This window comes from Rattus rattus, chromosome 12 (genome assembly GCF_011064425.1).
Source record: "Rattus rattus isolate New Zealand chromosome 12, Rrattus_CSIRO_v1, whole genome shotgun sequence".
Lineage (NCBI taxonomy): Eukaryota > Metazoa > Chordata > Mammalia > Rodentia > Muridae > Rattus > Rattus rattus.
This window is the reverse complement of record NC_046165.1, coordinates 64,534,838-64,555,248: the sequence shown is the minus strand read 5'-3', so window position 1 is coordinate 64,555,248 and position 20,411 is coordinate 64,534,838. Positions and strand designations below refer to the sequence as shown.

The window sequence follows — 20,411 nt, the reverse complement described above, 5'->3', positions numbered from 1 at the left end:
GGCCTACTTAGTGAGACCTAGACAGTGAGGGAAGCCATCTTGGAAACAAAACAAAGCAAAACCCAAGGAGAAAGGCACCAGAGGCTTCTCCCCACCCCCAACCCCTATACACATCACAGTGGCTTAAACACCACAGTGGCTGGCATTGTATTAATTCAGTACCAGTTGGCAGGACTGGGGCTGGGTCCTAGGAAGTTCCCTTTCTCTCATGGCTGGCAGCTGACACTTAAGAGAGGCTGTTGTGTGTGTCCTGTCCCAGTCATCAGGTCCTGTCTCAGTGTCGTGGAGCACTCCCGCACCCCACCCTGCTTCCTGTCTCCTGGGAAATCTTCCTTCCTTCCTTCCTTCCTTCCTTCCTTCCTTCCTTCCTTCCTTCCTTCCTTCCATCACTTCTGCTCCTGGCTGTCCTCAAAGTTACTCATGACTTTGCTTTGTCACGGGGCTTCTGCCCAGGCCCTTTATCCAACACTGCAGCATCTTTTGCTAGAGGAAACCCAAGTGAGTCAGTGGGAGTCTGGTTGGACACACCACTGACCTCACTGGACACTGCAGCTCTGTGGCCTGTGAAGGGCACAGTGAGGGGCACTTCTTCCAGCCTGTACCAGAGAGGCACTTTAACATTCCCAGGGAGAACTATCCCCAGACATCCATGCTGCAGCAGATACTGGCATCATGAAGCACCAGGAGCAGCACAAACACCAGTGTCCTTCACGCTGGATGAACGGACAGCAAAGAACTTGAGTCCCCATTGCCTCATCTTGCTTTTCTTTTATAACTAGCAATGATTTTACAGGAAAAAATTTCAAATCCTTCAAAAAGGAAGGATGTGACATCCCCAACAAAGTTTAATGGTGTGTTGTGTTTATGTTTATGTACCCCCTCGCACAAATTTGTTTATAGATGGATATAGGCAAACAGAAAATATAGACAACTCCCGGTATTAATGGTAGGACACTGGGGATGTATCTCGGCTGGCAGAATGCTTGACTAGCATGCACAAAGCATAGGTTTCATTCTCCATGTGACGGTTTTATATGATCGGCCCATGGGGGAGGGGTGGCACTCTTGGAGTAGGCGTGTCACTGTGGGTGTGGGTTTTTAGACCCTCATCCTAGCTGCCGGGAAGCCAGTATTCTACTAGCAGCTTTCAGATGAAGATGTAGAACTCAGCTCCTCTTGCACCATGCCCGCCTGGATGCTGCCATGTTCCCACCTTGATGATAATGGACTGAACCTCTGAACCTGTAAGCCAGCCCCAATTACATGTTGTCCTTATAAGAGTTGCCTTGGTCATGGTGTCTGCTCACAGCAGTAAAACCCTAACTAAGACACCCAGTTTGAAACAAAGCCTGGGTTTCATAAACAGGGCGTGATAATACACAGTGTTCCAGAGGTGGAGGCAGGAGGACCCTAAATTCACGAGCTAAGGGATGGGGTACAGGAGACGCTGTGTCTCAAAAGCAAACAAACTCTCAAGTCTCTGCGGGGAATCCTGCAGATAAGCAGGCATTTGCCAGAGTAATTAAACAGGCCTATCAGGACATTCTCCCATGAGAGACACTTGAAAGAGTCACAGAGCCACACATTCTTATGCAATGGGGACAGTGTCAAATGTTAACTCAAAATTGCAGTCACAGGGGCTGATGCCAGAAATGCCTGCAGACAGCCATTCCTAGAGATGGAGCAAGCCTGGGAGACTCCAGAAAGTCCCCACAGAGCACAGCGAAGTCTGCATAAGGGAAGGGGTGACAAACCACTCCAAGGACCCTCAAAGAAGCCAGTGAGTGGTAAGATACAGTAAAAGACGGACTGCCCACTACATATTACTTCCCAATTGTCACGCGCCCGCTGCCTTGAGGCCAATTAATGAGATAAGCAGAAGATGCAGTTCTGGCCCTCTGGGGAGTCTGTGGTCTAGTTAGGGGGATTAGACACCACTTCGGAAATGCTTGACAGAAGTGGCGTGCTTCACCACACTGAGCGTAAGGAGGTCAGAGAAGCAGGGGTCACAGGCAAGAGAGACCGAGTGGATGCCAGCAAGGCTGAGGCTCTTGACCTGGGCATTGAAGAATGTGGGGGGCCTGGAGGGCTGAGCAGACACAGCAAGGACAGCGTCCTCTGAGGCCGAGCATGGACACAGCCCTGCTCTGTCGCTTTAATTATTTGGGGTGCAAACCGGAGGCTTTTACCTCAGTTAAGCAGTAAATACATCTGCCCGGTAAGCAGTCTCCGGAGTGAATGTGTTGTTCACCCAAGGCTTAGAGTAGCAGCTTTGATGACCTGGAGATGGGGTTGATTCGTTTCATTTCTTTTTTTCTGGTTTCTAAAATCAAGTTAGATAGCTTTGGTCATGGACACAGAGAGAATCCAGGCGGAGCTATGGCAAGCTGCTGGGTTCTAGCGTGTTATTCACAAAAGGAGATGTTTCTTTCTTTTTGCTTCATTTTGCATGTTGAATATGGGTAAGTCAGCTTTAGGGGCAGATTTCCCTTGCAAGCTCCCCCCACACACACACACCCCCCAAAAAAAGATTAATCACATAAAAAGTGCACCTAGGTTCCATAAAATTTAAATTTACTTAGCCTGGAGACCAGCAATACAAGTCTGGAAAGTTGGTTTTCCTTTTTCCTATTAAAGACTAGTTACTCGATACACACACCAGCCTGTTCTGAGGAGGGAGGGGGTACTGCAAAGCTGGTGAAGTCTGTCTGCATACACACTCAGGGATTTCAGAGCACCCAAGGGCATGTGGCTGACAGAACTTCTGACCCATTAAACCTATACGAATGCTGTAGAATCAGGATGGTTTGACTCACAACGTCTCAATTTTCTCAGCGTGCCACAGGCATTTGCTAGGGACTTACATTGAATTTCGAGGGCCGCTCTCTTCTCAGGCTGCTGCTGAGTGGCCTGGGTGTTTCGTGCCAGGCAGCTCCCAGTTGGACCCATAATCATCTGAGGTGAACACCCGGTGTTCTACAGTGTGCTGTGCTGCTGAGGTGTACTGCCGACAGGCTGGGGGGATTATGTGTGAACCCATCGAGACAGAGCTCTGTCATCGGGCACACACACTAATTGTCCCTGCTCAGAAATGCAGACTAGCATAGCAATTCGCCCATCTAGAAGGAGGGACACGATTTTTACCATCAGTTTAAACTGCCACCAGGACTGCCGGGAGACGGTATCTTTTCAGCCCATCAGTAGTCTCCCAGAGCTGGCAGTCTTGTCCCCTGGCTTCCAGCAGACCTCTGACTCAGTACATTGTGGAGAACTGGTTTGGGTTCACATGAGATGCTGTAGCTTTGAAAGAAACCAGAAGAACACATTTTGAGGTGAGCAGAATTGCTATCAAGTCTGCTGGTGTGTGTGTGTGTGTGTGTGTGTGTGTGTGTGTGTGTGCATGCACACATGTGCACGTGCATTTGTGTGCACGCAAAAGGCTGAGGGTGCATGGTACTGACTACGTCAGCTCCCTCCTCTCCTCTACCTGGCTCTTGAGGGCACTCAAAGTGTGAGGTGTATGGCTTTAGGCTGATGATGGAATTGGTGAACTCCATCCTGGTTCAGAGTAAAGGTGAGGATACAGATATGCGAGGAAAATGATTTCTGGGTTGGGTCAGGGACCAATAGGAATTCCAGGGTTTGTTAGTGTCTCAGCTATTACCAACTCAGGCAGGAAGCAGGGCGGCTTAATCAACAGAGAGGGCCATGTTTATGTACCGTGGTGATGGCAGTGTCAGAATGTCTAGTAAAGCTGTGCTTTAGGCAGAGCCTCGTGAAGGCATAGAGAGGGGAGGCCCTCCTCCTTCACTTCTTCCTCCTTTTCCTCTTCCTCTTCCTCCTCTTCATCTTCCTCCTCCTCTTCCTCCTCTTCCTCCTCCTCTTCCTCTTCTTCCTCCTCCTCCTCTTCCTCTTCCTCCTCCTCCTCCTCCTCCTCCTCCTCTTCTTCCTCCTCCTCCTCTTCCTCCTCTTCCTCTTCCTCCCCCACCTCTGCCTCCTCCTCCTCTTCATCTTCCTCCTCCTCCTCCTCCTCTTCCTCATCTTCTTCATCTTCCTCCTCTTCCTCTTCCTCCTCTTCTTCCTTCTCCTCCTCTTCATCTTCTTCTTCCTCCTCTTCCTTCTCCTCCTCCTCCTCCTCCTCTTCTTCCTCCTTCTCCAGGTTTCCAGCAGACAATCAGTGGCTACTACAGTGTTCTGGGTATAGATCTTGAACTAGAGGGCTACCTAGACCAGAAGAGCCAGCTCACAAGTCCTCAGCAACACTGTAGTTGTGCCTGCTAACAACATGTCTCTAAAAATGATCCCCATGGTTACTCTGAGGGTAATTGACCTTTGCCCAAGGTCTTCCTGTTATCTCACGTCCCAAATGTTTTGATGCGTGAATTTCCGTGACCATCATTCACTGAGGATGAGGTGATGGTGGGGATGGGTCTAAGTATGTATGCCCAAAGCTGGTTCTGACTGCAGAGTATCACTCTCTCTGACCAGTGAAACCAGCAAGGTAGAGTGGTCTGAGGAGAAGCTAATTCCACAGCTCCTGCCATTTCTTCTTTATAGGAAGGAGAAACACAGCCTGGTACCATGCCAGCCAAACCTCTACCCCCTCATCAATTCATGCCATTCTCCCCAATTCTTACTCAAGCTCTTCCTCAAAAATGTGATATTCCCTGATGTCCTATATTTCCTTGGTTCTGGACTCCCAGATCCTGTGGTGGGTAGGGCAACTATCAAAAGAGCTCCCTAGCTATGGGAAAATGAAGCCAGGACAGTGGCAGGTCAGATCCTCTGTGCCACAGAACCAAGACCTTTAGACCAAGTTCTTGCTGGTCTTTCCCCTCATGGAACCCCAGATAAGTCAGATGGAAAGGAGAACCATGTTTCTTATTGCTTGACATGAAAATGGGATTCTTTATGGTTTGGTACACAGCTGAACATTTGCTGGAGATTGGAGGTGGAGGAGGAATTTGCCTGGACATGCAAATTGGGTGTATAGAGCAAATTCTATGGGGAAGTTAAATGGGAACACCCATCACACATAGCAAAATGCTCTCGGGGGTTGGGGAGAGGACTCTGAACTTTCTCATTGAGCAAATACACTATCTAAAGACCTGCAGTGCTGAGGGAGATCTGAACAGAAACGTCACCAAAAGAAGATAGGCAGATGGCAGATGGGTTCACAAAAACTCACATGGATCATTTACAGGCACTAAATTTAACCCCTCTCAGTGCACGGTTCTCTGAGTCTCGCCTGATAGACTCACACAGTCAGAGGTAGAATCTCCCATTGCTTCAGGTATTTCCCAGACGCCTTCATGGCCAATGACCACAGCAAGCCCATTATTATGCATTTACCAAGTGAAAGGAAACCTGCTTATGCTGCAATGTGGAAATGCAGGAGTTACCCGTCACCGTTGACAGCTGGGAAGTGGTCCAGATGCCCTTCAGTAGATGAAATGAACTGGTCTATCCATGCCATGGAAAACCACTCAACGAAGAATAAAATACTGAAGCCCACAACAGCAAGGGCAAATCTCCCATGCATTAAACCACGTGAAAGACATGCATTTACCGTCCATGCACATCCCCTTCTGACAAAGGCAGAGCCACAGGGTGAGAAAACACACTATGCCAGTGTCCTCTAGGGTCTGGGTACAGGGCTGACTGAGCACTGGCCCCAAAGGCACCTGGGAAATATCTGAATCAACAGGAGAGTCTGTATCTGACTGTGCAAATATAACTGGCAAGACTCAGAGAACTGTGCACTAAAAGGGGTTAATTTTAGTGGATGTAAATGATCCGTTATTAAAAGAAAGTGGTATACCATACTAATAAACACCTTCAAAGGAATTAAAGAAACCTCTACGGCGAGGCTAACAAGGAGAAAAATCTTGTAGTTAAAAGCTCCATGTTATGAAAAAGCAACTTTCAAATTGGCAAGGGGCTGACAAAAAGATTACCACAACAACATGTGCTTGTTCACAGAGAGGTAATAAACTTCATCCTATAATCCCTGGACTAAAGAGAGGCCAATATTTTAATCAATATTTTACTGGCAGACTCTGGAGGCCTAAGCGGCATTTAATAGGATGAATCTGTATTGCCTCCTGTTGGCCAAAACCCAGGCAGGGAAGCCTGTACGTCATCTCTGACTGGGCTTGCTTTAAGGATGTTTGGCCTATCAGGACTTGAGACTGGAGGGGCAGAGGGCAATCCAGTGGCCTAGGACATTAGTCGGAAAGTTGTTCAGTTGCCCAAGGTGACAATCAGAGTGCAGCAGACATAATTACCACAGAACGTACAAACACTAGAGAGGCAGGCTTCCTGATGCATGTAACAGACTACTTGAATTAATGGTAAAGGCAGTACGGCCCAACACTAGGACCAAGAGAGCATGCGTGCTAGCATGAACTTTACACTGAACTCATGCATATAAGTGGGCTTTAAACCAGGCTGAAAACCACCCCTGCCTCCCAATATGGTGTGACAAGCCTATGCCTGGAGAGAGCAGAGAAGCTTGCATCCTGGTTTGGATTCTCCACAAGCCAGTGCATGGCCGTCAAATGCTGGTGATGGCTCTCCACATGGGGACGGTACTCCAGATGCACCAGCTGTTCGCATGGTCCCATGCCATGATTTGTCTACTCCTGCCACAGAACATGTTCTTCCTGCACCACAGGCTTTCCCAGTACCTGTTACACAGCCTCCACTCAACCCGGACACCCCATCATTCCTAACCAAATATTGAAGAAATCCACCTGCTCAGAATTCTGCCACTTAGGTACAGAGGAGCCAAAATGGACGGACGGGCACAATCAACAAACCTGTGCTCAGACTCTCTCGGGGTTAATTTTGGAGTGTGTATGTGCTCATGTGGTGTGAACACATGTATGTGTTCACGTGAGCCCTATGTGTGTGCACGTGTGTGGAGGCTAAGTGTCTTCCTCAGTTGTTCCCTGCCTTGTTTTCTGAGACAGGGTCTTCCGCTAAACTGGGAACTCACTGACTCAGATAAAATGAGAGCAAGGGGGGTTGGGGAAAAAAAATGAGAGCAAGGCCCAGGGCTCTTCTCCCGCTGCCCAGCACTGGGGTTGTGGGCGAGTCAGCACGGCTGGCTCTATGAGGTGTGCACTGCGGGGCTAGACTCAGGTCTTTACAATGACTTAGCAAGTACTTTAGAGATGGAGCCCTCTGCCCAGCCCAACAGCACAAAGTCTGAAAACAAGACACTGAAAGTTTTAGGTGAGTAAGTGTCTAGTGCAGGGATCTCAGTCTGTGCTCATGACCCCTTTGGGGGCGTCAATGACCCTTTACAGGGGCCACCTGAGCCCATCAGCATATCAGATATTTATATTACCATTCATAAAAGTAGCAAAGTTACGGTTATGATGGAGCAACAAAAATAATTTTATGGGTGGGGGGTGTGTGTCACCACAACGTGAAAACTGTGTTAAAGGGTCACAGCATTAAGAAAGTAGAGGACTACTGACATACTGGCATCAAAAGAGAAGCCACAGACGAGAACAATGCAAAAGAACTTTAAAAGGCAGGGGAACCGCTAGGATAAATAGACCCATCGGTGAAGTCAATTTCCTTAGGATGAAAACCTGAGAATTTTAGGCAAGATTAAAAAATTAGGAAAAGATAGGAGTGTGCTTAAAATGAGCAATTAAAATTGTTCATTATTCTCGTAAACGTTGATACACTGAGGGTACTCAGGGCTGGGGTGCAGGTCTCCATAAGCAAATGACGCTGTGAAAGAGGTTAGATTAGAAATCCATTTCCTCAAAGTAGGAAACATATACGTTACCTCTCTAAAGAAATCTCTCCTGGTTTAAAAGACAAAAAAATACAAACCAGCAACAATTCGATGGCAGAGTCTTACACGTCTGCCTCTACTGTCCGTAGAGCAGTCAGGGCCGACCTGTAAATGAAACCAGCCAGCACAACGTGAAGGAGAGCAAGTTGGAATCTGTGAGACTCAGGGGCGGGCGAGCTGCCCCACGCTGCCGGGTTTTCTTTCTGCCCAGTGCCAGCTGGGGAAGGAGTGGGTACCGAGCAAAGCTTTGGAACCATGGCTGACCTCCTGAGGCCCCATGGTCCTGCAGGTCCTTCACTCAGCTATGTTTTTAGACTTGGACTTAAAAAAATTATTATTCCAAGGAAATTTAAGCATTTTATAGAGTTTCGAATTCTCAATTTTAAAACCATCAATGTCTAAATGTGTTTTTTTAAATGCCGGGTATTTATAAATGATCCTCTTAGATAAAACAGCTGCAAAAACATCATTAAAAAAAAAAAAGCTCACACCGTCACATGTAAAAGTCAGTAAGAGTCTATTTTTACAAAGTTCAAAGCGACTGTGAATCTTGCAGGGGAATCCCCCAGGACACCCCATGGCTGTTTCTCTGCCGCTGGGCCTGCCTCCTGCCCACCCCATTCCCTCTCCACCTTGTGCTAATAAACTCACAACTCTGTGCACTGGCAGCAACCAACTGGGCTCTCAGAGAACATTCCCAGCACATGGCTAACTAGTTCCACAGCCATCTTCTGAGTGAAATACAAAACCTCCTGCGTTCCTTACCCAGGCCTCCACTAATGCTGACATTTATCTGAGCTGGAATGAACACTGAGTGTGAACGGGAAAGACAGGTGCTGGCCTCTCCTGGCTCACTGACCTGTCCCTCTCCTCCTGCCCCTTCACCACCTCCCCACGACTGCTGCTCACCCATCTATCTTAATCATTTCACCCTGGAAACCGGAAGCTCCAACCCAGTACCCCTGTGAAGCACCATTTCTTGGAATAAACACCACTTGTTCTGCTTAGCCAGCAGTCAGCTTACAGTGTGCAGGGCAGGACCCCTTACCTGCATCCCTACCCTACTCCAACAGCACAGATCCTAGGCCCAGAGTATTCGCTTGAAGAATGAGACCAGAAAACTGACTTCAGACTATTCTGTTTCAAGAAATTCTGCAATTTCCCTGTTGCCCCATGAGAAGTCACTCTGAATAGTTTTCTTATCAATGTTTTTGACTGCCCAACAATTATTAACACAAAATAGGAACCACCCAGACATTCATGGACTCTATGAACTGGGCTGCTCTTAAGACAGGTTGGCGCCAAGCCTGTGCATGCAGAGTTCCCTGGGCAGGGCACAATGCTACACTCATCTGCTCAAGCTGGCCTTGAACTCACCCTACAGGAACTGACTTTGTAATCCTCCTGCCTCAGCCTTCCAAGTAGCTGACATTTTACAAAGCCCGAGTCAATAGGCCTGGCTTGGATGGATTTGTTTTGCCACGGTGTAAGACAGCTGTTCTCCATAGATGCTAGCATTAATTATTTTTAGACTTATTTACATGTGTGTCTTGTGTATATATGCACACATGTATGTGTCTGGTGCCTGCAGAGGCCAGAAGAGGGCACTCAATGTCCCGAAACTGGATTTACAAGTGGTTCTGAGTTGTCACGCAGGTGCTGAGAATTGACCTAGGTTCTCTGCAAGACAGGAAGTGCCTTTAATAACTGAGGCATCTCTAAGCCCTAGATTCTGATTTCAGAGCAAAATGTATCCCAAAGTCTCTGTGAATGGTGCCATAAAGCTGTGAAATAACTAGAGGATGGGGAATATACATGTTACTATGAATGCATACACATACACTGTACATGTGGAGGTCAGAGGTCAATGTTGAGTAACGTTTCATGCATATGAAACGTTGAAAAATTCAAAGCACTCCTATCCCAAGACGTTTTGGATTAGAAAGGGGAACTTATATATAATTGTCAGTTGTTTTGCTTTTTAAATGTGAAGTTCAGAAGCTAAGACACTGCTAAACCTTTTTTTCATGTTCCAGAATGTTAGGGAGGAGCTGTGTGTGTGTGTACGTGTGAGTGTGTGTGTGTGTGTGTGTGTGTGTGCGTGTACACACGAGTGTGAAGTACTATGCGGGTGTGTGGGTTATCTGCTTGCTTTAGGCTTGTCAGACAGTGGCAGACCTTCACTGGCTATCAGTCAAATTCTGTTACTTCATGTTTCATTTATGCCTGCTAGATTTTTCTTTTATTCAGTAGTAGCAATTTCAGACCTTCATGGTGAATGCACAGGTTAGAGGTCCTTATCCTGTACCAGTTTAACGATGCCAAGAAGACAGCAAAATGTCTTATATACATTGCTGTAAATAAACTGGCACTTCAACTCCTATATAATTCTGACTTTGATAACCGTCACCCCAGATGCTCTCTCTATCCAGACCAGTCTCATCTCTGAAATAACGTTGTACATTGTTCCTAAGTGACATCAGAGTTCATAAAAGGTCAGAGTCATTATTTCCTGCAATACCAGTTAAATACAAATAATGACTCTGTTGATCTACTTAAATTAGTAAATACTTACTTTTTCTCCTTTCTTTATTTTCTTTTCTCTTCTTTTCTTTCTTTCTTTCTTTCTCTCTCTCTCTCTCTCTCTTTCTTTCTTTCTTTCTTTCTTTCTTTCTTTCTTTCTTTCTTTCTTTCTTTCTTTCTTTTTCCTTTTGGCTTTTCTGAGACAAGGTTTCTCTGTGTAGCTCTGTCTGTCCTGTCCTGGAACTTTTTATGTAGACAGCTGGCTGGCCTCAAACTCAGAGGTCTGCTTCTTTCTGCCTCTGCTGTGATTAAAGGCTTGTGTTACCTGTGTCTGACCAGAATACTGACTTTAAATAATCTGTTTCAAAAATGTTTTTACCAAGCGTTCAGGAAGGCCATGGGGAAGCACCATTCTAGAAAATGCTTAAAATGTTGCTGGTGGTTGGTTACGTTATATCAGAGCTAGAGAACTGAACATCTGAGTAACTTTTAACCCCTCTTTGGGACATACCACAGAGAGGACACACTAGGTCTTCAAAAATTACAAGCATCCTTCCATAAGTTCTGTATCCCTAATTTTGCAGTTTAGGCAAATTCTCAGTATCAAAATCAAAGAGGCTTTTCAAAAAAAAAATCTGTCTCTGGTTTTTGTTTATACATTACACAAGGAGATAGCTATGTAAGGGTCATGAGTTATGATTCAGGCTTAATGTTACAAAAAAAAACCCATTTAAATTCTCTACTCACTCAGCCCCATGTACTGATGGGCAATTTTTCTGCAGTCCCTTTAACCATGGAATTTGCCTGTTACCAACAATAGAAGTCCTGCCAGGTTGCTGGATCGAATTTCTTGGAGACTCATTCCTCCTACCAGCCTCTCTCCTAACCCGTGTCTTATTCCCATTCCTATTGTGGAGGCACACGGATGCCCGACTGCTGTTGGCTTCAGGACACCCATCTGCTTGGAGTCACAATCTTCCAGCCCCTAGCTAGCTTTGCCTTCGGAGAAGTCCATCTGGTTGCTGCTATAAAACTGAGTGTGTAATTGGTTTAATGGAAACCCCAAACTTCATACGATCACCCTTTACACTGCATTTCCCTCAACATGGCTAAGGGGGTAAGGTGCTGGGACCCACACCCTGTCCTCACCCCCTTCAGCCTTTGTTTCAACTGTGCCAAAGTAGAACTATTACAATGTCTACCATTTTAGCTCTCTCCAAGTGCATAGCTCTGGACACTCACTTATTACCTGTGGGAGGAAGACAAAAATTGAAAAATTTTCTAATAAAAATTCAATTTTAACTAATAGAACTATACACTCCTAAAGGCACATCTCACAGGAATTTAAACCATACTTTAAAGGCACTGACGGAAAACAAAGGAGATGGAGGCGATGGGGAATGAAGAAGGGAGGAAGGGGCCCCAGACCACACAGGGGCAGGTGAATAGACTCTCTCTATTCCGTGACCTCTCCTCACTAGGGTCCCAGGTACCCGGCGCTGGAACACGCAGCGTATTGGCAGGACCACTGCCAATGTTTCTGAGGACTTCTTCCCCACCAACCACCCTTCCAGTCACTGGTCATGTGTTTGTTTCTGGAATCCCATCCTGGCTTCCAAAGTACAGTAATCACAAAGGGGCAAAGTACTAAAATGAGGGACTATCGAAGGAATGGGAGGTGACCACTGTGTCCTGTTTTTAATTGTACCTGCTGTCAGGGAATCTAAGAAGTCACAGGACCACTGTTTTGTTCCTTTTTTAAAAAAATTTCTTGAACAATAGTCACTTTGCCTCAATAGACTTGATGTGGTGAGTTCAATGAGCTCTTAGTAGATCTGTCAGCAAGGAGAAATCTGTTATGCAGAAGTCCTCACACCATGCCTGTGGTCTGTTCAAGGCAATGCAGCGAAATGAATTAACTGGACCAAAAGCTTTCTAGGATATCCATGGCTTTGGGAGAGGGAACACGGCTATACAAGGCTTCTTATAGAAGACACTGGGGAAGACACAGATGCTTAACTCATACAGGAAGGGACTAAACAGACTGTAGGGAATCACAGAGTGGGACAGCATACCCAGGGTCCATGTCAAGTACTCTTCAAGTGAAGCATGACTTGTAGTTCATGCTCCATATCATGATGACATTTACCTAAAAAACAATCTATGTCTAACTGTAGAATAATTTGTTGGACAAGGGGGTGGGGCCAACATATAAGGGCTGGGATAAGTGGTGGGGATTTCTAGTATGTGTTCCATACTGCAGAGACAATATAATATTCATATTATATAAGACAATATAATAGTCCTCATAAAAAAAAGGCTAGGATACAGAGTGCATGTGCACATGTGTGTTAAATTTCTCTTCGACTACATTTTTAAATATCTGGAAGTCACAGAAGGCGTTTGCGATGAGTACATGTTACTATTGCCACGGTTGTTCTGTGAGTCACAAGAAAACCCCCTCAAGACACACGGTAGCATGCTTAGTTTGTTCTCACTCAAACTGACAATTATAACCTTATCATTAGTATTTTTTGCAAGTGAACAAATCATTCTACAATAACTTTTGATCTTGCTGTTCAAAACACACTAAAAGAGCGTGCAAGCAGTACCTCTCTACTCCGAACGTTACATTTGGAGCACATACCCGTGCCAGCACAGTAATTTGGAACCAGCAGACAATAACTGAGTGAATGCTGTGACCATGATCCAGTCAAGGGCTTTTGTTCTCTTGGTTTCCAAGTTGGAAACTCCCAGAAATCCTAACTAGAAACAGAGACACAGACTCGTGGACGCTCCTAATTTAAAAAAAAAAAAAAAAAAAAACCCATCTAAGGAATGTATGGAAGGGCTTTTTCCAGCGGAAGCTCTGAGCAACTCTGAGCTGTGACCAGTCACTTGGGGCCCTCGCTCAGCACTGTCAGGGGCCTCATTCCAAGCAGCATTTAAAGACAGACTAAAAGGTGCTCCTCTTGGCTTTAGCCCACTTGAAGCAAAGGAAAAAAGGGAAGATAGTAAGTCTAAACGATGAGAAGGGCCCCTGAGCCCATGCAGAATGTTTTGATAAGAAGTCTAGACTATCAGCAATCTGCTGATGGTGAGGAAAACCAGATTATAAAGACGCTGTGCAAAGCCAGCGGCTAAAGGGACAGAATGCTGGGAAGTGTGGGATGATGTGTCGGCTCCCGGCTGCCCTCATGCTGCCCATGTGGTTATCTGTGACCCCAAGTGACACTAAGGAGTGAGTCCTATCTCGTGTGCAAGAAAAAAAAGCAAAGAGCTGGCCGCTGGCAGGAGAGGGGCAGACGTGACTGAACTCCACAAGGGGACTATAAAAGCAAAGAGCAGGGGGAAGACAGTGATGGCAAAATGGGCCACACCAACACCTATGTGGATCTGAACCTCCCCACACTGAATCATATGATAATTACATCTGCAAATACCCCCAGGTCCTGCTATGTGTGAGGAAGAATTTTCTTCCTTAAGAAACAACAAACTTGCTGTTCACGTCGAGCAGGACCTTTGTCTCAGGCCAGGTTGTAGGATGTTCACTAGGCCTCTTCTGATCGCTTGTAAGACTCTTTCAAGAATCAGAGGTGCTGCCAGCACGTAGGAAGCTACTGGGTCAACTACACCTTCTACACAGAGGCAGTCACATCCAGGGAGCACAGAGTGACAAAGAGACTGCCCTTTATGCAAACCAGCAACGTGCTGTTTTCAGGTGGACTTGGAGGACACAATGCACAGGCTGTTTCTGCCCTGCTGATGCCTTTGGCTGGGCGGCCATGTGCTGTGAGCACCCTGCATAGCCTGGGGAAGCCTCTTTCTTAGTGTCCTTAGCAACAGGTGGCAGCAACTTGTATGTGCGACCTGAAGGATTCATCATCAGGAAAGAATAGACGAGATGATCAAGCAGTCACAGCGCTGGGAAAAGTTAAATTTCTTCCTACTCATTACTCTTATTATTTTTTTTCTCAGTTGAAAATTTATACCATAATAAACTGAGATATTAAAATTCAGGCAACATTGATTTCGATTGCTCTAAAGATTGACTTCCATGCCTTCTGCCTCCTCTTCCTTTTAGACAAGATCTCAGGTAGCCCAAGCTGATCTGGAGCTCGCTGTGTGGCTGGCGGTGAAACCCTCACCCTTCTGTGTCTGTCTGCTAAGCGCTGGGACTATAGGCATGCCCCACCCTCTCTGGCTATAGCATTGTAATGGTCTTTTCTAACAGCAGTCAAGTCCAACTCATGAATCCTCTCTCCCTGCCCCATCTCTCATTGCTGTTGTTGTTATTTGGTATTCGGACTGAGGACTGAGTCCAGGGCTTTGTACATGACAAGCAAGTGATCTACCACAGAGCCACAACATCCCTCTGCCCTCCTCTCTTCTAAATACACTTGGAAATCTAGTGTCAAGAGACACTTTTATAGCAGAGCTGTTCTCAGAAAGGAAGTAACAGAGCAAACATAAAGAGCCTCCCCCACTTCCGAGTCCATACCCTCTAACAAGCACAGGGTTTTCTCTTAAGTGAATTAGCATATTGGAAAACTACAGGATTGGGCCGGTTAGTTTTTGTCAACCTAACACAAGCTAGAGTCGCCTGGGAAGGGAAGCTGCAATTGAGAAAATGCCTCCATCTGATTGGCCTATGGGCAAGTCTGTATGGCATTTTCTTGACTGGTAATTGTTGAGGGAGGGTCCCACTCACTGTGGGTGATTCTACCATGGGCAAGTAGTCTTGGGGTGTATAAAAAAACAAACAGCAAGACATGGGGAACAAGACAGCCTGCAGCCCTGCTTCCAGTTCCACCCCCAGGTTTCTGCTTTGAGTTCCTTCCTTGACTTCCTTCAGTGATGGAACTACAACTAGGCTGAACTAATCTTTTCCTCCCCAAGTTGCTTCCAGTCAACATTCCACCACAGCACTAGGAACCTAACCAAGGCAAAGGCAATAGGGCATGAACTCAGTGTTGTAGTGAGAATTTTGGTTTCTTTAAAAACACAGAACTATTATGGGGGTGTTTTCATTTTAATCCCAGGTGTGGGATATAGAACTGTTTCAGATTGTCTACAGCAAATGATTATGATCTGCCTCGTGCTCTAACAGGGGTGTGACTTTGCCAGCTGCCAACAGTCTCTAAAATTGTGTGACCATTTGGAATTCTGGGAACTTTTTAGAAGAGGCTATATAAATGCTCGAGCCTTGACCAGTTGGTTGCTGGTTGCTCTTGGTTGAGGTTTGCCAAGTGGCCATGCGTAAAGAGACTAAAAGAAGTAATTTGATATCCTGACGGAGACCAAACTTGCCCCAAGAACTTGGCACCCCTAATCAGCAGGAAGTCATCTACCCACATCTTTGCTCCCCTTCCCCTCTGTTCTTTTTTCTCTCCCACCTATTGTTAGGGGTTGATAGTGTGGAAGAAGAAGGGTGAAAGAAAAAAGACCCATAAAGTAGCCAAGTCAGGCCACACAATGTGACATTTTAAACAATCCTATCAGTGTCCCTCTCAAGTCCACCCCTTGGCCACATGTGCCCTAGCATCCAAATATCCCAGGGTTAGTGAGGACATGTTCAGGAAACAGCAGATTCCATGACAAATGCAGCAGGGAATCAGGCTCTGTTCATGTCAGGGGGTGGAGGGGAGGACATGGGACAGGTTGTCCAGAAATGTCTCAGAGGTACCCACAAAAATGGGTGACCTGGCACTGACCACACTGGTCTAGTTCTGCCCTAGCAAGATGAAGAAGAGCGACAGGGCATTCTCTGCCATCACTGACACAGCAGTGGCAAGGAAGAGGAGCATGGAATCAGGACTGGGATGGGGAATCTCGGGAGGATTGGGATGAAAGGCTGCACCCAGCCATATCATTTATTACAAGCCTCATGGTACAGCCAGCTAAAAGGAAGATGTATAACACATTCTAGTGAGACCCAACAGGATCTTTAATTTTCCATTAGCAAAACCCTTCCCTAAGATGGACTCAATGTCTACAGACGTTCCCTGCAGAGGCCACCTCCTTCAGGGAGGGATGCCCCGCTCCTTACCTCAATGATGTAGAGGACCACATTCTTATAGAAACAGTAGAGGATGCACTTGGTCACCCGGTTGTAGCTCCAGGCTCCATGGACCAAAAGCAGCTTCTCCAGGTAGGAAAACTGAAAAAGGAGAGTGGCAAGTTCAGAGCAGCCTGACATCAAGGAATAAAAGACACAGACTGTCCTTATGAGCAGAAACCAGACAGGGGAGGGAGCAGGCACCAGACCCATAGGTAACTAACAAAACAACAACAAAACAAACAAACACTCGCGTGCACACAGCCTCCACTTCTACATCCATGTCGTGGTCCTTCTTTATCTCCCACTCAAACAGGGCACCTGGCTGTGCAATCAGGGGCAGCTGATTGGCTCTCGGTAGGGGTGCCATAAGGACCTTTGCAGTCTGAGACAAATCCACAGTATTCCAACACCATCTCCCCTGAACCACTCTATCTCCCCAGAGTCACACAAGACACAGGCTGGGAAGGTGGATTGCTCTCTGGCAGGCTGGGGAGCTGAGGGATGTGGACATACTCGATACCACACAGTCCCTCCCCCTAGCTCAGGTGGCCAGGCACCTGTCCAGCAACTGTCACATGTGCAAGCATGAGACATTCAAGAGAGGGCACGGAATCAGGGCTCTGCCCACTGAGTGAGTCTCCGAACGTCTTTTCTTTATCTTATGGGGCACATCCTCCAAAACACATTTTAAAAATGGTGGCCACACACATCAAAATAGAAAAGAACATGGTGTTAGTTTCAATCAGACATGGTTATTGCTTCAGTGGGGCAGAGGAACTCATCTGATTGGTGGTGGTTTGGGCATGGTACTTAGGAAGAGGCAGTTTAGAATCTAGCTAGTACTTGGCACAAACTCAGTCCCAAGAAGATAGCAAGCCCTGCAGAACAATGAACAGGAAAGTCCAGGCATGAGTAACATGGCTGCCCTAGGTTCCTTTGGTAGAGGTGGCTACCACCCTGGAGGGCAAAGAAAACCTCAAACAGACTTTGCGGGGCTCTGTACCACCCCTCTCTGATGCCTCCTCCTAACAAGAGCTGTCGTTTAACCTTCCATCTCCTGTCCATGTGCAGTTTTGGGAAGGAATGCCCCATCCCTAGACATTTTAAAGAGAAAAGCAGACAAATATTTGCCTGCAACTCCTAGGAAACCTCTTAAGATCCCTTCCAGCCATATGATGTTATAACTCAAGTATTTAATAATGCTGGGGTGTATAACATCCACAGTTGCTGACAGCAGACAGGAAGCATGGGTCCCACGGGCCTCTGCACAGTGGACTCGGCAAAGGAATGGAGCAGGTGTGTGTGTGGCAGCCCCCGAGTTCACAGGGGTCTGCTGGTCTCTGATATTAGGCCTGTGCTCAGACCTGAGGCCAGTTGTTGTGTGTAGGACCTTCAGATTTCTCGATTATAAAATCAGAACTCCTACTGCCTGCTTCAGGCATCAGCTGAGGGATTTGGAGTCCACCAAAAAACAAAACCGACTTAGTCAATTTTCAAAGCCAAGTGGTCTGGGTAATTTCTTGCTGCATTTGCAGAATCTCAAACCACAAGGAAACACGAGAGGTGATCAAACAGAGATTGCTTCAGGGATGGGGAGCCCAAAAGCTGCAGAGGACCAGAGTACAAGCCCTGGGGCTATGAGAAGGTTATGTGTTTTCTATGCATCTCTGGACTTTAGCTGAAAGGGCGACAAAGCCCCTGTTCCTTGTAATCATGCAGTTAAGTTTGCTATGTTCTTCAAAAGCCTATCTGGGGAAGCAGAGGGTGTGTGTGTGGGGGGGGAAGTTGCTGCTACAACAAACACAGGCCACAAGACCCTGTGACTCAGTATCTGGGAGAACATGCCAGTATTCCCTGGGACTAGGCTTCTAGGTGATCTACCAGGCCAGATAGCCCAGATATTCCTCAGGAATGTCTCCTTCATCTTGTGGCTATCACGAAGGGCTTAGACACTTCTTGGGAGCACATGTGAGATAATCGGAAACACATCAGAACCAATAACTGCAAAGCACATCAGAATCAGGCTGCCAACACTCAAACCAGAGAACAGACTGGACTCAGCCTGATTTGCACGAGGCTGCTTGCTTCTAACCACAAGTCACATGGTCCCCCTGCCATCACTGTGAGAAGGGAGGCTGACCTGTGCAATGGCATAATCTGAGTTGTTGGTAGCCTGCATGCCCTCGTTCCCGCTGATCCCGACCCCTACATGGGCTGTCTGGATCATCCCCACGTCATTGGCACCGTCCCCGATGGCCAGGGTGATGGCTTTCACTCGCTTCTTCACGACATCCACGATCTCAGACTTCTGCAGAGGGGACACTCTGTGAGAGAAGAGAGGAGAGGAAGGAGTGAGAACGCAAGTACCCGTCCTGAGGGGACAGCTACGACTCACAGACTGCATTCAAAGGCAGTTATCAGAGAACTGATATACATTAACCAGACATACATTTTATGCTCATGTGCAAAGAAGCGTTCAGGAAACAGGGGCCTGTGGCTTTCAACTGTTTGCAAGTTCATAGACTCAATGCATATCCCTAAAGCAGCTCTGCTATCCACGGCTGACTGGAATGAGTGGCAAGCAAACCCTCGGGGGCTCATGGGCACTGCCCAAGACCAACAGGCTATCTAGTTAACAGGACCTTTGAAACGGTCTTCCCAATAAACTAGAACACAAGAAGAGATTCCCCATAGAGTGCTATGCACTCTAGATAGTGTGAGGCTGGCAAAGAAAAGTTCCAGATAATCTATAGAAAGGTAAGAAAACGGGCAGGATATGAGGAAGAGCAGGGTGAAACCACAGTAAGATTCTGTCTCTACCCAGAGGTGGTGGTGGTGGTGATGATGATGATGATGATGATGATGATGATGATGATGATATGGTTGCCAGGCAGGCAGGGCAGAAGGCTGAGTTTGGATAGTCCCAGGCCTGAGGTCTTCTGTTATTGGAGGGGCAGAAGCAAGCTCAGAATGGGAAGACAAAGTCAGTCCCTGTCTGAGAGGATGAAAGGTTCCAAGATTCCCCCATGCTCTGGGAAGAAGCCATAAACCTAAGGACTCAGTGGGTAGCAACGTTGGTTCATGAACTGTTTCATCACGCACAAGCCAGAATGATCCAGCATTCCAGGGCTGACTTCTTTTTAATCCTCAATTGCTAAACTTGTTTGGGGAATTTACAAGTGCGCTCCAGAGAGAGGCACAGTGGCTGTAGGCACAAGCTGACCATGGATTAACTAGAGCAATGCTCTGCAGCCCACCTTGGTTCCTTTCCTTTCAAATCATTTGTTCATTTTTATTTTATGTGCATTGGTATTTTGCTTACGTGTACATCTGTGTGAAGGTGTTGGATCCCGGAGTTAGGACAGTTGTGAACTGCCATGTGGGTGCTTAGAACTGAACCTGGGTCCTCTGGAAGAGCAGTCAGTACTCTTAACCATGAAATCATCTCTCCAGTCCCAAGAACTGTGCCATCTGGCATGGCCCGCACGTTCAAGGATATCACAGGGAGACCTGTGGCTGCAGCTCCCTATGTCACCCACCTGAGAATAAATTGCTGAGAAAAGATACCTGTGGGCTAGAGGTTGGCTGTTTCACAGTGAAGGAGGGGCTAGGAGAACAGTGGACATGGACTAGGAAAGGAGCAAAATGAAACGGGTGTTTTGAGCTAGAAGTTGTTCGTTTTCTATTAGGTGTTATAGCTTGGCTCTTAGGGTGTCCTACAGAAACCCCACATATTAAAGGCTTAGTGGGAGGTAGTGGACCCTTTAAAATATGGAGATTGCAGCTGGAGAGATAGCTCAGTGCTTAAGAATACTGAGGTTGACACCCAGCACCTACATCATGGCGCACAAGTGTCCCTAAGTCCAGGCCCAGGAGATGTAATGCCCTGTTCTGACCTCAGCAAGGACCAGACACACACATGGTACATAGACACACATGTGGTGCACAGACAAACATCCAGGTAAAACACTCTTAAACATAAAGTTAATTGATCTTAAAGAATTTAATAAA

At 46.7% G+C, this 20,411-nt stretch overlaps 1 protein-coding gene across 1 annotated transcript in view; it reads right to left on the bottom strand.

Moving 5' to 3' along the window:
* The window catches only part of Atp8a2 (ATPase phospholipid transporting 8A2), a 492,798-nt gene that overhangs the window by 180,131 nt on the left and 292,256 nt on the right, over positions 1–20,411 (bottom strand). Inside the window, exons 26-27 of the mRNA XM_032917468.1 lie at positions 18,541–18,724; positions 16,389–16,499 (exon numbers count right to left, since the gene is read on the bottom strand). Of these exons, the coding sequence (XP_032773359.1) occupies positions 16,389–16,499; positions 18,541–18,724 (295 nt within the window). The remainder of the gene's footprint in view (positions 1–16,388; positions 16,500–18,540; positions 18,725–20,411) is intronic.